Source organism: Schistocerca serialis, chromosome 6 (genome assembly GCF_023864345.2).
Source record: "Schistocerca serialis cubense isolate TAMUIC-IGC-003099 chromosome 6, iqSchSeri2.2, whole genome shotgun sequence".
Lineage (NCBI taxonomy): Eukaryota > Metazoa > Arthropoda > Insecta > Orthoptera > Acrididae > Schistocerca > Schistocerca serialis.
In genome coordinates, this window is record NC_064643.1 from 691767622 (window position 1) to 691783030 (window position 15409).

At 40.7% G+C, this 15409-nt stretch overlaps 1 protein-coding gene across 1 annotated transcript in view; it reads right to left on the reverse strand.

Annotated features, from left to right (window-relative positions):
• Positions 1 to 510: 510 nt before the first annotated feature.
• LOC126484312 (general odorant-binding protein 70) overlaps positions 511 to 15409 on the reverse strand; it is a 162129-nt gene continuing 147230 nt past the window's right edge. The window contains exon 7 of the mRNA XM_050107749.1: positions 511 to 712. Coding sequence (XP_049963706.1) covers positions 689 to 712 — 24 coding nt within the window. The 3' untranslated portion in view covers positions 511 to 688. The remainder of the gene's footprint in view (positions 713 to 15409) is intronic.

Consider the following 15409-nt stretch of genomic DNA (forward strand, 5'->3'; position numbering starts at 1 on the left):
TTGTTGGTCTGTACATGTACATCTCATCTACCGAGTTCCGTCCCAGACAGATAATTCCTTCTGGTGCGTCACTTTCCTTTTTTTTAGAATTGGAGCGTATTTACTCTTTCGTTACGTACATTGGTGTCCCCAGTTAGTTGCCACATGTGGAATGCATTATGGAATACCACGGCAATGCCAATTTCTTAAAGTAATAGAGTGTTTCACATATACAGTTTAATGAGGGACGTTCCTAAAATGAGTCGTAATGTAAATTCCTAGCTGCAGTGCTCGCAAAACATTAATAAAGTTTGAAGCCACTTTGTGGCAAATGCTCCACCTCCAGTCTCCTTCATCGAGGCGGTAGATTCCATACTGTTCACTCTCACACCCTTATACATTTGTACTGATTCGAGTATTCACCTTAGAGAAATCACCAAAAATTTTATACGTATAGGTGGGAGAGGGTATATCTTTAGTGTCACAGACTGTACACTGTGGAAGTAATGAGAAAATATGTAAAACACTCGCTTGGTATTATGAGAATATGTATTTTTGAACGTGTACAAAATATATGTGTGGAAACAAAAATAAATACATCTGTGTGGCAATGCGGTGCAGGATTTCTGAAGAGTCTGTGTGAATCCCACAAGCAGCGGGTGTGGAGGTCCGCTGACGGCAGAAGCGGCGCCCGGCAGCAGCTCCCCGCTCACTCCTTCTGCCACTGACAGTACTGAAACACGACAAACAGCAAGCGTATAAGCCACTCAGCGGCCGAGAATGCTCTCAGCACAGTTGTCGGTGAAACAGTTAACTCGCGTCTCAGGGCGTTGGTTACCTGGGGCACTACTACTGTACGTAGCGGGTCAAGGCCATTCATCGAATAGTGCCATAAATAAAAGGAAAATGGAAATGTGACAAGACTAGCTATAGGCTGATTCTCGCGCTATCTACTTCGGGACAAACTTGTTGCTCAAAGCTACATCCTCTGTCAGAAATTTATGTTTCTTGGTCGCTCTTGTCAATGAACTATTCATTGCTTCCGCTCTTTTTGCATTCTTAACACTCTGCCGGCCGCACGTCTCGTACAAATTTATTCGCTTGGCGGCTGCAGCACTAATTCGGGTTATTTGGCTTGTCGCCGGCCGCTTGTCACCTTTCCGTTGATGACAAGCTTCAAACACATTGACTTTTGCGCGCTTTAATTTTCCGGAAATACGCTATTTTGCCATATCGTTCCACAAACTCGAATTTTCTTTTCAAGTAACTTCTGTGCAAGTTCTACACTGTTACAATAATAATCCATGCAAAGGTGATGCAACTTTCCATCAGAAGGTGTCAATAGTTCCGTCATTGTTTTCGCTAAAGGCTATCCAGCGCCGGAATATATCTTGAATGAGGAAATGCATCCCGTACTCGAATCACACAGAATCCGAATGAGTGTGCCGTATTTCGCAATTTTCGACAGATTGTGAACTTTAAAATTTATCCGTCCACTCCACGGTATTATTCCTTCATCAGATGAGATGTTTTGACTTAGATTAAATGTTTCTTTAAACTTTTTGGAAAAATTATCAGTTACGAATTACACTTTGACAAGCCGGCCGGCACTATCCAATTTATTGTTGCTGTTGGAAAAATGTAAAAATGATAATATTTGTCTGAATCGACTGCGGGACATCGTTTTGCGAAATATCGGTGTGTCCATCAACGGATTCGTTGACTAATAATCATTGATCCTTGCTTTCCTTACAATTCCAGTTCTCGTCCCGTAACGTTAACAAATTTGGCAGTTTTAATCCACTTCCCTTCTATTGCAATTTTGACTGTAGTACTTTTTGGTTTCGTTGCAAATATATTGAAATAGATCGTTCCCCATATATAATTGTACGATATCCTCGACGCTCTGTGTATCTTTGGGAAATATGTTTGGACCCGGGGATCCTTCAAATTTGTTATTGGTCCTCGGTAAATCAAAGTCTGACCACTGTGCACCGTCTTCTTCGTCTGATTCAGCCGAATCAGTTGACAATCGTAGCGTTCGCCGAATTCTTCTTGGACGTATTTCACTATCTTCCTACGATTCTGTTTCACTTTAATATTTTTCATATCCAATGTCTTCTTGTCGTACGGAACGTCAGACAAGGCCTCCACGCATTCATCGTAAATAATCCTATTGTTTCTTTCATCCGCCATGATGAAAGTGTACAATTACTTATAAAAAACAAAACACTTGTTGGCGTGTGTAACTTACTGATACCTAAACAAAACACCAACAGAATGCAAAAGATACTAACGTGCTGTCGCCGGTCACTGCGCGTTACTGTGCCCACGACACCACTCTTGTGTCGTCGGCAACCGCGCGATACCATGCAGACGACACCACTGTGGTGTCGGCGGCCGTTGACCGCTATTTCGTGCAGGACACCACTGTGGTTTCGTCCGACGGCATAGTGTTAAGTCAATCTGTGTTCTAAATTCAGGAAGAAAATGTCCTGTTTCCTAAGCATTTGTTGCAGTAGACCTAAACACGGATAATAGTTAACAGTATCCTATTCGCATCGACAGCGCTTAAACCTGCCATAAACTTTTTTCTGCGCACGGCTTACGATGTGTTCACCTGCACTGAGTAAGGTGGTGCAGTTGTATAAGGGGCGTTCAAAAAGAAATGAGACAAAGGCATATTTACAGAAACCAGTACCTATATGTTAGAAGTATTGACCCTAGCTGTTGAGACACTTGTCCCACTGTGACACAAGGCGGTGAATGGCTGTCTCATAAAATTCCCGGGGCTGTGATGTTAACCAGTTACGCACGTACAGCAGGACGTCGTCGTCCGAGGTGAATCGTTTGCCCCTCAGATCGTTTGACCAAGATGGCCCCCTTCTGATTCACTTCCTGCAGCACGGAACAACAGTTAATGCCCAGCGTTGCTCGCTTACTGACCACCCTTCGCCAAGCGGTCAAATTAAGACGACTAGGCAATCTCACCCCTGGGGTCATTCTGCTTCACGACAATGCAAAGCCTCATACGGCCAACAAAGTCGCGGCACTCCTGCAGGTATTCAAATGGGAGGTTCTCTGCCACACTCCATACAGTCCGGACCTCTCTCCCTATAACTGCGCCATTTTTCGTCCCCATAGAAACGCTTTGAGCCGCAAACGACTCACCTCGGACGGCGACGTCCAGTTGTTCGTGTGGCACTGGTTAACAACGCAGCCCCGGCATTTACCGCCTTGTGTCCAGTGGGACAAGTGTCTCAACAGCCAGGGTCAATCTAACATTCAGCTTCCAGTTTCTGTAATTATGCCTCCTGCTCGTTTCTTTTTGAACACCCCTTATATTTCTGTACATTGCTGTTGTTGTTGTCTTCAGTCCTGAGACTGGTTTGATGCAGCTCTCCATGCTACTCTAACCTGTGCAAGCTGCTTCTACTCCCAGTACGTACTGCAGCCTACATCCTTCCGAATCTGCTTAGTGTATTCATCTCTTGGTCTCCCTCTACGATTTTTACCCTCCACGCTGCCCTCCAACACTAAATTGGTGATCCCTTGACGCCTCAGAACATGCCCTACCAACCGACCCCTTCTTCCAGTCAAGTTGTGCCACAAACTCCTCTTCTCCCAATTCTATTCAGTACCTCCTCTTTAGTTATGTGTTCTACCCATCTAATCTTCAGCATTCTTCTGTAGCACCACATTTATTTCTGCACATATATTTTTAGTAATTCGAAATATATCTTTGTAGATGGTAAAACTATTCACGTAGACTCAAACTGATATCTCGTTTCTGTGGACTTCAGCACGATGGACGCACCTTTCCATACTAGTCTATCCTAAGCAAGCCTCCTCATGTCTGCATGACTACCTCAGTCTTTATCCATTTAAACCTGCTCACTGTATTCAAACGTTGGTTTCGCCCTACAGTATTTGCCCTCACGCTGTTCTCTATTACCAAACTGACAGTTCTTTGCTGCCTCAGGATTCCCATCACCGATTTCTGATGACGATGATGGCAATGTTTGGTTTGTGGGGCGCTCAACCAAACGTTTATCAACGCCCGTAAAAATTCCCAATCTTTTCTCGGTGCAGCCATTTTCCATACGCCGTACGTCAAATGAAGTTGACAGAAAGGGCCAAACGGCTAAGCAGGAATAGCGAAAGGATAAATGCAAGGTTGCAGAAGCATGAAAACTAGGAGAAAAATGGATGCTACCTGTGGAAAATTGAAGAGGTCTTTGGAGAAAAATGAAGTAACTGTATGAGTATCAAGAGATCAAATGACAATATGGTGTTGATCAAAGAAGGGAAAGCAGAAAGGTCGAAGGAATGTAAGGGAGGGCCAACACAGGGCAACAGGCCTCAGAACAATGTGGTAGAAAGAGAAGAGGAAGTAGGTGAAGATGAGATGAGGCATATAATACTGGGAGAACAATTTAAAGGAGTACTTAAAGTCCTGAGTGGGAGCAACGGACCTGGAATAGACGCGATTCCCTCAGAATAATTGAGATCCACAGGGGTGAGAGCCAACCATGACAAAATAATTCCACCTTGTATGTAGGTCGTAACAGACAGACAATTCACTATAAGACTTCAGGAAGAATGTAATAGCTTCAATTTCAAGCAAGGCAGTTGCTGACAGGTGTGAATACTATCCAACCATCAGGTTAAGAATTCTAGGAAGCTAATTATCGACAAAAATTACATATATAAGACATGGCTGACGTTGGAGAAGGTCGCTTTGGGTTCTGGAGGAATGTAGAAACATACAAGGCAATATTGACTAGCGGGGGCTGTGTGAGGGTACTGGGTGGTTTTGTAGGTTAGGGGGTCTCAGGAAACCACATAAAGGACGTCCGTCTAAAAGGGGGCCAGTAAAACACAGTGAGGTAGTTGTAGAAACGATCGGTATTGTAGTTGTAAATTGTTGCAGCTGTGTTGGGAAAGAACCAGGGCTCCAAGCCCTAATAGAAAGCACTGAAGCTCAAATAGTTGTAGGTACAGAAAGCTGGCTTAAGCCGGAAATAAGGTCAGGCGAATTTTTTTCAAACGATCTAACAGTGTTCAGAAAGGGTAGATTAAATACAGTTGGTGGTGGAGTATTTATTGCTGTCACAAGTAGTTTACCTTGTAGTGAAATTGCAGTAGATAGTTCCTGCGAATTAGTATGAGTAGAGCTTGTACTTGGCAATCGGACTAAACTGTTAATTGGATCGTTCTACCGGCCCCGACTCAGAAGATGTAGTTGCCGATCAGTTCCACGAAAACTTGAGTCTCATTTCAAATAGGTACGCCACTCATACAATTATAGTCGCTGGCGGCTTCAGTCTACCCACGACATGCTGGAAAAGTTATACATTTAAAGCCAGCGGCAAGCATTAAACGTCATCCAAAATTATACTGAATGGTTTCTCAGAAAATTATTTTGAACAATTGGTTCATGAGGCCGCTCGAAACGTAAATGGTAGCGAAAACATACTTGACCTCTTAGCAACAAATAATCCTGGACAAATACGGAGTATCATGGCGAATACAGGGATTAGCGACCACAAGGCAGTTGCTGCTGTGCTGAATACCGTAACACCCATAACCATCAAAAAGAAGCGCAAATAACATCTATTTTAAAAAAGCTGAGAAAAATGATCTTAACGCCTTTTTAAGAGACAATCTCGACTCGTTCCGATCTGATCACGTAAGCGTAGAAAAGATGTCGAATGATTTCAAAGAGATATTATCGACGGCAATTGAGAGATATATACTCCGTAAATTAATAAGTGATGGTACTGATCCCAATGGTACACAAAACGGGTCAGATCGCTGTTGCAGAAACAACGAAAAATCATGCCAAATTTAAAATAACTCAAAATCCCGAAGATTGGCAATGTTTTGCATAAGTTCGAAATATAGTGCGTGCTTCAATGCGAGATGCTTTTAGTAAATTCCACAACGAAACTCTGTCTCGGAATCTAGCAGAAAACCCAAAGCGCACCAATGGCAAGACGCAATCAATACCTTCACTGCGCGATAACAACGCTGAAGTCACTGATGACAGTGCCACGAAAGCAGAGTTATTAAACACGGTTTTCCGAAACACCTTCACCAAAAAAGACGAAGTAAATAATCCCGAAATCCAGTCAAGAAAAACTGAGAAGATGAGAAACATAGAAGTAGATATGCTTGCTGTTGCAAAGCAGCTTAAATCACTTAATAAAGGCAAGGCTTCCGGTCCACATATTATACCATTCAGGTTCCTGTCAGGCTATGCAGATGCAATAGATCCATAATTAGCAATTATATACAACAACTCGCTCACATTAAGTTCCGTACCTGAAGACTGGAAAGTTGCTCAAGTCACACCAATACCCAAAAAGGGAAATAGGAGTAATCCGCTGAATTACAGGCCCATAACACTAACTTCGATTTCCAGTAGGCTTTTGGAACATATATTGTATTCCAACATCATGAAGTACCTCGAAGAAAACGATTTACTCTCACATAGTCAGCACGGATTCAGAAAATATCGTTCTTGCGCAACACAACTAGCTCCCTATACTCATGAAGTAATGAGAGCTATTGACAGGGGATGTCAAATGGACTCCATATTTTTAGTTTCAGAAGGCTTTCGACACCGTTCCTCACAAGCGTCTTCTAATCAAGCTGTCTGCCCATGCAATAACACCTCAGTTGTGTGACTGGTTTCGTGATTTCCTGCCAGAAAGGTCAGAGTTCGTAGTGATAACGGAAAGTCATCGATTAAAACAGACGTAATATCCGACGTTCCCCAAGGAAGTGTTACAGGCCCTCTATTGTTCCTGATCTATATTAACGACATGGGAGACAATCTGAGTAGCCCTCTTAGATTATTTGCAGATGATGCTATCATTTATCGTCTTGTAAAGTCATACCTTGCCGTTGGTGGGGAGGCTTGCTTGCCTCAGCGATACAGATGGCCGTAGCGTAGGTGCAAACACAACGGAGGGGTATCTGTTGAGAGGCCAGACAAACGTGTGGTTCCTAAAGAGGGGCAGCAGCCTTTTCAGTGTTTGCAGGGGCAACAGTCTGGATGATTGACTGATCTGGCCTTGTAACACGAACCAAAACGGCCTTGCTGTGCTGGTACTGTGAACGGCTGAAAGCAAGGGGAAACTACAGCCGTAATTCTTACCGAGGGCATGCAGCTTTACTGTATGGTTAAATGATGATGGCGTCCTCTTGGGTAAAATATTCCGGAGGTAAAATAGTCCCCCATTCGGATCTCCGGGCGGGGATTACTCAGGAGGACGTCGTTATCAGGAGAAAGAAAACTGGCCTTCTATGGATCGGAGCGTGGAACGTCAGAACCCTTAATCGGGCAGGTAGGTTAGAAAATTAAAAAAGGGAAATGGATAGGTTAAAGTTAGATATAGTGGGAATTAGTGAAGTTCGGTGGCAGGAGGAACAAGACTTTTGGTCAGGTGAATACAGGTTTATAAATACAAAATGAAATAGGGGTAGTGCAGGAGTAGGTTTAATAATTTATAAAAAAAATAGGAGTGCGGATAAGCTACTACAAATAGAATAGTGAACGCATTATTGTGGCCAAGATAGACACGAAGCCCATGCCTACTACAGTAGTACAAGTTTATATGCCAACTGGCTCTGCAGATGATGAAGAAATTGATGAGATAAAAGAAATTATTCAGGTAGTGAAGGGAGACGAAAATTTAATAGTCATGTGTGACTGGAATTCGAGAGTAGGAAAAGGGAGAGAAGGAAACATAGTGGGTGAAAGTGGATTGGGGGAGAGAAATGAAAGAGGAAGCCGTCTGGTAGAATTTTGCACAGAGCATAACTTAATCATAGCTAACACTTGGTTCAAGAATCATAAAAGAAGGTTGTATACATGGAAGAATCCTGGAGATAATAGAAGGTATCAGACAGATTATATAATGGTAAGACAGAGATTTAGGAACCAGGTTTTAAATCGTAAGACATTTCCAGGGGCAGATGTGGACTCTGACCACAATCTATTGGTTATGAACTGTAGATTAAAACAGAAGAAACTGCAAAAAGGTGGGAATTTAAGGAGATGGGACCCGGATAAACTGACTAAACCAGAGGTTATACAGGGTTTCAGGGAGAGCATAAGGGAACAATTGACAGGAATGGGGGAACGAAATACAGTAGAAGAAGAATAGGTAGCTCTGAGGTATGAAGTAGTAAAGACGGCAGAGGTTCAAGTAGGTAAAAAGATGAGGGGTATTAGAAATCCTTGGGTAACAGAAGAAGTATTGAATTTAATTGATGAAAAGAGAAATATAGAAACGCAGTAAATGAACCAGGCAAAAACGAATACAAACGTCTCAAAAATGAGTCTGACAGGAAGTGCAAAATGGCTAAGCAGGTATGGATGGAGGTCAAATGTAAGGATGTAGAGGCTCATCTCAGTAGGGGTAAGGGAGATACGGCCTGCATGAAAATTAAAGACATCTTTGGAGAAAAGAGAACCACTTGTATGAATATCAAGAGCTCAGATGGAAACCCAGTTCTAAGCAAAGAAGGGAAAGCAGAAAGGTGGAAGGAGTATATAGAGGGTCTATACAAGGGCAATGTACTTGAGGACTAAATTATTGAAATTGAACAGGATGTAGATGAAGATGAAATGGGAGACACGATACTGCGTAAAGAGTTTGACAGAGCACTGAAAGACCTGAGTCGAAACAAGGCCCCTGGAGTAGGCAACATTCTACTGGAACTACTGACGGCCTTGGGAGAGCCAGTCCTGACAAAACTCCATCATCTGGTGAGCAAGATGTATGAGACGGGTTAAATACCCCCAGACTTCAAGAAGAAATTAATAATTCCAATCCCAAAGAAAGCAGGTGTTGACAGATGTAAAATTACCGAACTATCAGTTTAATAAGTCGCAACTGCATAATACTAACGCGAATTCCTTACACACGAATGGAAAAACTGGTAGAAGCCGACCTCGGGGAAGGTCGGTTTGGATTCCGCAGAAATGTTGGAACACGTGAGGCAATACTGACCCTACAACTTATCTTAGAAAATAGGTTAAGGAAAGGCAAACCTACGTTTCCAACATTTGTAGACTTAGAGAAAGCTTTTGTCAATGTTGACTGGAATACTCTCTTTCAAATTCTAAAGATGGCAGGGGTAAAATACAGGGGGCAAAAGGCTATTCACAATTTGTACATAAACCAGATGGCAGATATAAGAGTCGAGGGGCATGAAAGTGAAGCAGCGGTTGGTAAGGGAGTGAGACAGGGTTGTAGCCTGTCCCCGATGTTATTCAATCTGTATATTGAGCAAGCAGTAAAGGAAACAAAAGAAAAATTCTGAGTAGGTATTAAAATCCATGGAGAAGAAATAAAAATGTTGAGGTTCACCGATGACATTGTAATTCTGTCAGGGTGAAACACGTATGTAACATAGCAGCGATGGCGAGGCATTGTAGCATCTGTGACCAGAGAGTATGCGCTTGACCGCGCGAGTGTTGCGAGCGGTTCTCAGTCTGTCAGTCAGTCGTTGCGAGTCTGTAGGTCTGTCTAGTTGAGGGCAGTACTCTGTCAGTAGTCGTCGTGTGCAGTACGCTAGTAGTCGTCATGCAGAGTGGTCGGTCAGTGGTAGCAGTCCAGTGGGATTGCGTGATGTGGTCTGGCGACAACACTGGTCAAGATGCTGAATGAGGTATACTGTTAATTAAGATAATCATCGGATAATGTAAAGTTTAATTATTGTAACTAATTTTCAACAAGTGCCCTCAATAATAACTTTGATTTCAAAAGCAATTTTACATAAAATTTTCATTTAATTGAAGTAACTATTTCGTTCCACTTCCCCTAAACAAAAGTTTCAGTTTTCAATTAGATTAAAAAAAAAAAAAAGGGAATATTATTATTTGCAATGCAGTTCCTCCAAGCAGTGCGCAACAACAAGAGCAGAAATTTGACTAGATGTTGTAATGAGGTAAGAATTTAATTTTGATTTTTTGCACAGGGCCAAAGACCGATATTTCGGTTTAATTGAATCATTATTATCACTGAGATTTTCTTATCACTGAATGGACTTTAATTTTTTATGAAGAACTTATACTTGAGTCAGATTGCGATTCTCATTATTATTGTCATTAAATTTAATTGCCAGGGAGGTTACGTTTGGCTCCTATTCATTTATTATTTCTGTCTTTAAAATTTCAGTGGAGAGGTTACACTTAGCGCAATGTCCATTGGCATTCCATAAATAATATTACTGTCATGTAAAATTTTTGTGGGGAGGTTACACTTGGCGACCCTGCCAGGATCGTATTTCGTTGAGAATCTTTTGAGCGACAGTCAGATATCTGCTCTTATTTGCTTAAATATAATTAGGATTTAGCGCAACGCTTTTACTAATCTTGTGACTTTCTCTCTACAGGTCAACGGCAATTCGTTGCTCTGTTGTATTTGTGTGTTGCTTTTGCATTGTGCTTATTTATTTTGTGAATAATTTTGACTATTGTTAAAATGCTGCTAAAGACTGTGAATAGTGTATCGCGAGGTATTATGAATGAAATTACCGACTCAAACAACTTTACCGATAGGACATGTGACACGCAGTGTAATGATGACAATCCTGCGTTCACTAACAATCAGTGCATTACAACCACTAATGATGAGTTTTACCTTAATGATGAACAAACGAACTCAATTGTCTCGTCTGTTAACTTGACGACAATTGATGACTCGGAGCGGTCTATAGTAATGAGTGCTGCCGAGCTTAACACAACCGATTTAGTAAATTCACGTGACGAGCAGACAAATTTGTCTAATGAAGATGAACAGATCACACAAAGTAGGACGGATTTATTTAATTCCGAAACAATGACTGACAGTGTACGTCCAACTGATAAACCTTTCTGTGAATTACAGAATGACCAAATGGTCACGCAAAACGAGACAATTCCAGATCCACCACTAAACAGCACAGAGAATATAAACGCTAGTTTTGACTTGGTACGAATTATGAGAAGTTTGCTACAACAGCAAAGTGAGAAAATAGACAACAATTTCAAACAACAGAATGAAAAATTAAACAAACAGAGTGAAGATTTTAAACAACTTAGGGAACAGAACAAACAAGATAATGAAAATCTCAAACAACACTTAAATGAAAAATTAGACGACAATTCCAGACAGCTTAGTGAACAAATTAGAGCCGTTGCCGCGCAATGTCATGACACTAAGGAACAGTTGCGCTTGGAAATTGAGGCTTGTTCTCAAAAAAATAGCGAAGAAATTAAGTCTGTTGCGCAAGAATTAAGGGAAATGCAGACAGCCGCAACAGAAACACTCAGAGACGAAATTAGCGGAGTCGCTAAACAATGCTCTGAAAAAGCTGCACAATTACGTGACGAGTTTAAAGCAATGACGGTAGAACTTTCGCGCACTATGGACGCAAAGATAGACGCGAAATTCGAACAGCGGAACACTCAGATGAACGAGCGCTTTAATCAGCACATACAAAACAGTGATACGCGTTTCCGCAAATTTATTCAAGATCAAAACAAAGTAAAACGACAAGTCATGGAAACAATCACTGCACAAAGACAAGAGGACAAACGTAAAATATTCGCGAAAGCAAAAACGTATGTAGACAATAATATTACTACAGTGTCCGACAAAATTAATACCATAGAACAATTGAACGCGAAATTACGGGATGAAATTTCTGATCTTAAATCAAAAACAGATACACACACAGTAAATATTCAAACAGTGACAGACAGATTCGAACAATTAGAACTAACACAGGATTGCGATGTCATCAAAGCTGATGTTAAAAAACTGAGCGAAACTACGCGTAAGTTACAAAAACAGATTAATGCGTCTGATTCTAAAACCGATGATCAGGCAAAAATACTGACTGAAAAATATGATGAATTGGCCAGTCGTATTAATGTTATCGAAAATACTAATGACAATAAGTCAGACGATACTGCACCGGTTTCATTTATCCAAACACCTGAATTTCAAAATTTACAGCAGACAATTAATGAGATCGATTCATCTAACAACACGTTACGTAGGAAGTTATCAAATTTACAACAAGAAGTAACAGAGATAAAAAACATTTCCGTTAATAATAATATACCACAACAGACGCCACTTTATGAACATTTGTCAGACTCACGCAGCGCGTATAATTTGGGTAATCTACAGAGAGTACGGGACTTAGATTCCGATCAACCACAGTTCAATAGATTCTCTTACGATCCTGAACCTGTTCCATTACACAGAGATGATAATTTCGACTACAAACATTTTCTGTCAGTGAGAAAGTTTAAGGTTTTCAAAAACGATAGAACGCAGATTCACCCACTGGATTGGATCCAACAATTTAGGTTTGCTTTTCCACCGACTTGGCCTGTAACACATAAACTTGAATTTATTTGCAGTTTTTTGGAAGGCGAACCGGCAACTCGTATGAGACCGATCGCGAGGCAATGCTAATCAGTAGAGGAATTTCAGAATGCTTTTCTGTCAGCGTACTGGTCGAAGACGACACAGCGCGGAATTAAAGATCAGTTGATTAGTTTGCCGAATTACGAGAACTCCAATTTTCCCAGTGTGACGCAATTTTTTGAGCACATGGTACAACAAAACCAGTACCTAAGTGAACCGTACAGTGAATCCGCACTTATACAATTATGCATCTCTAAATTACCACGGTCATTACGAGTGTCACTTCTAACGGGCCAGCAAAAAGAAAACATTTCAGCATTCAGAGATCTTTTACAGCTCTTGGAAGTACAGCAATCTGATTATTCTTTTGTAAACAAAAACTTTTCGTATAATAACCAAGGTCAACAAAAGTACAGCAATTATGATCAGACACGTAATTTCAATAGGAAAAGCAATAGACGCTTTAGGAACGACTACTACCAAAACTCTAATAACAGCCAACATTCTAATTATCAATATCGTCAAAATTTTCAGCAACAGGAACCACACTTTAGTAACAATAGAGGTATTTCACAACAACAACATCAAAACCAGCCGGTTAGCATACCTAACCAACAATGGAATGCACAAGGTCAACCAGGCTTTAATGTTCCGCCGCGTGCACGTATAGTCCCTGATACAACAAATAGTAACGTACGTCAGCAAGGAAACAACTACGTACAAAGAAGACAGTATTTCAATTCCTATCGCAATGCACCGTATAGGAATGACTTTCACGACAGACGTAAAAACGATGAGCACAATTATCAGCGTACTTATAATAACAGTCGGTCTCACCAACAGCAAAATCATATGCAAGAACATATTCTCATGAATGAACCCGACAGTAGGTACCATCCAGAGCGTAACACGTCTGGAAGAAGTAATAGGACAGTTCAAATAGTAGAAATGCCACAGAATCCTCCTAATAATAATAACACGTCAGATAGAATCTGACTAAATACTGCACAGGACGCATCTTCTAATAACACAAGCACTACCTTTGACACGCAAAATGTTATTCACGAAAATGTAATTACTTTTGACGATATCAGAGACACTCTCTTGCAGGAAAGACCAGTTATTCAGAAAACCATTTCACATCCTGTTATCGAAATTAAAATTGGTTCATCGTAATTTTCAGCAGTAATCGATTGCGGATCACCTATATCAGTAATAAATGAGGAGACTTTTAACGAGTGTAACAAAGAGAATACGTATCCGACATTACCATTAGGCAAAATGAAAGTAAAAGGAGCAGTATCGAGTAAAGGTGTAGACGTTAAATTGCAGACACATTTATCATTTTGTATTGGAGGTCATACTTTTCACTCTAATTTTTGGATTGTTCCTTTATTGACAACAGACGTTATTTTAGGTACGAATTTTCTGGTACAACACGACGCAGTCATTGATTTTCAGAATTCTTATTTAATGTTAAAGGATGAAAATATACAATTTGCTATAGAATTTCAGCACTCACTATCTGCGGAAGAACAAACAATTAACCGCACAGAGGTCATTTCCGCAACACGTAACATAGACTGTAAACCCACATTGTTCACGGATACGTACGTACACAACTATAATACTCCAGACGAAGTTGACTACGACGTAATACAGATGATTTCTGATAAGGTTAAAGAAAGCAGTGCAACTACAGACGACGAATGAACGCAATTACACGAAATTGTCTTACAGCAAGCTCCAGTTTTCGACAACATTCCTGGTACTATGTCCGGCTTTATGTATGAATTTCAAGTCAAACAGCACGATACATTTAAAGCAAAGCATTATCCTATTCCATATATCCACAGAGAACAGGTTAAAAAAGAATTGCAGGATATGCTCGACCAAGGAATTATAGAACCAGCAGTTAGTCCGTACATAAACCCGTTGCATATTGTTAAGAAAAAAGATGGCTCACTTCGCCTTGTACTTGATTCACGTCACATTAATGACATTATTATTAATGAAACAGATCGACCACAGACACTAGAGGAACTTTTACAGAAATTTCATGGTACAGCTATTTATTCTACACTAGATTTGAAATCGGGATTTAGGCAAATTCAACTTCATCCGAATTGCAGAAAATACACAGCATTTCTTTGTTTTGGCGACTGTTATCAATTTCGCAAATTACCGTTCGGCTTAACTATTTCTTCTGCAGCTTTTATTCGCGGTTTGAACACTATACTTCCGACAGAGCTTAAAGACAGAATCACGACGTATGTAGACGACATTCTTATCGCAGAAGCTAACTGGTCTGAACACAATATGATTCTTGAACAACTGTTACAAACTTTTCATGCACAAGGACTTACAGTTAATCTTAGTAAATCGCACTTTGGCAAAACTTCTATAAAATGTCTTGGACACGTGATTTCAGCAGAAGGCATTGCACCTGATCTGGAAAAACTTCAGGCTCTACGTGACATTACTGTTTCTACGACGAAGAAGCAATTACGCAGTTTTTTGGGCTTAATTCACTTTTTTCGTAAATTTATTCATCACTCTGCTTTAGACACACCCAGATTATGTCAATTAACAGGTAAAACACTATTTGGTCTTGGGATAAGCAAGCACATTCTGAGTTCATGAACCTGAAGCATGCTTTGTTGAATGCTCCACTTTTATCGCACCCAGATCTTACCAGAAATTTTTCCATTGCCACCGACAGTTCTAACACCGCTTTAGGCGTACATATTTTCCAGGAAATTGAAGAAGATGGTTCAACAATTATTAAAAACATCGCATTTGCAAGCCGCATTTTGTCACCCGCTGAACGAAATTATTCTGCTACAGAACTTGAAACATTATGTGTTGTATGGGCTTTTACAAGATTTCGGCACTTTCTTTATGGCAGACATACCACCGTTTACACAGACCACAGAGCAATACAATTTTTACTTTCAGCTAAATTTACTCACGACAGATTAAGCAGATGG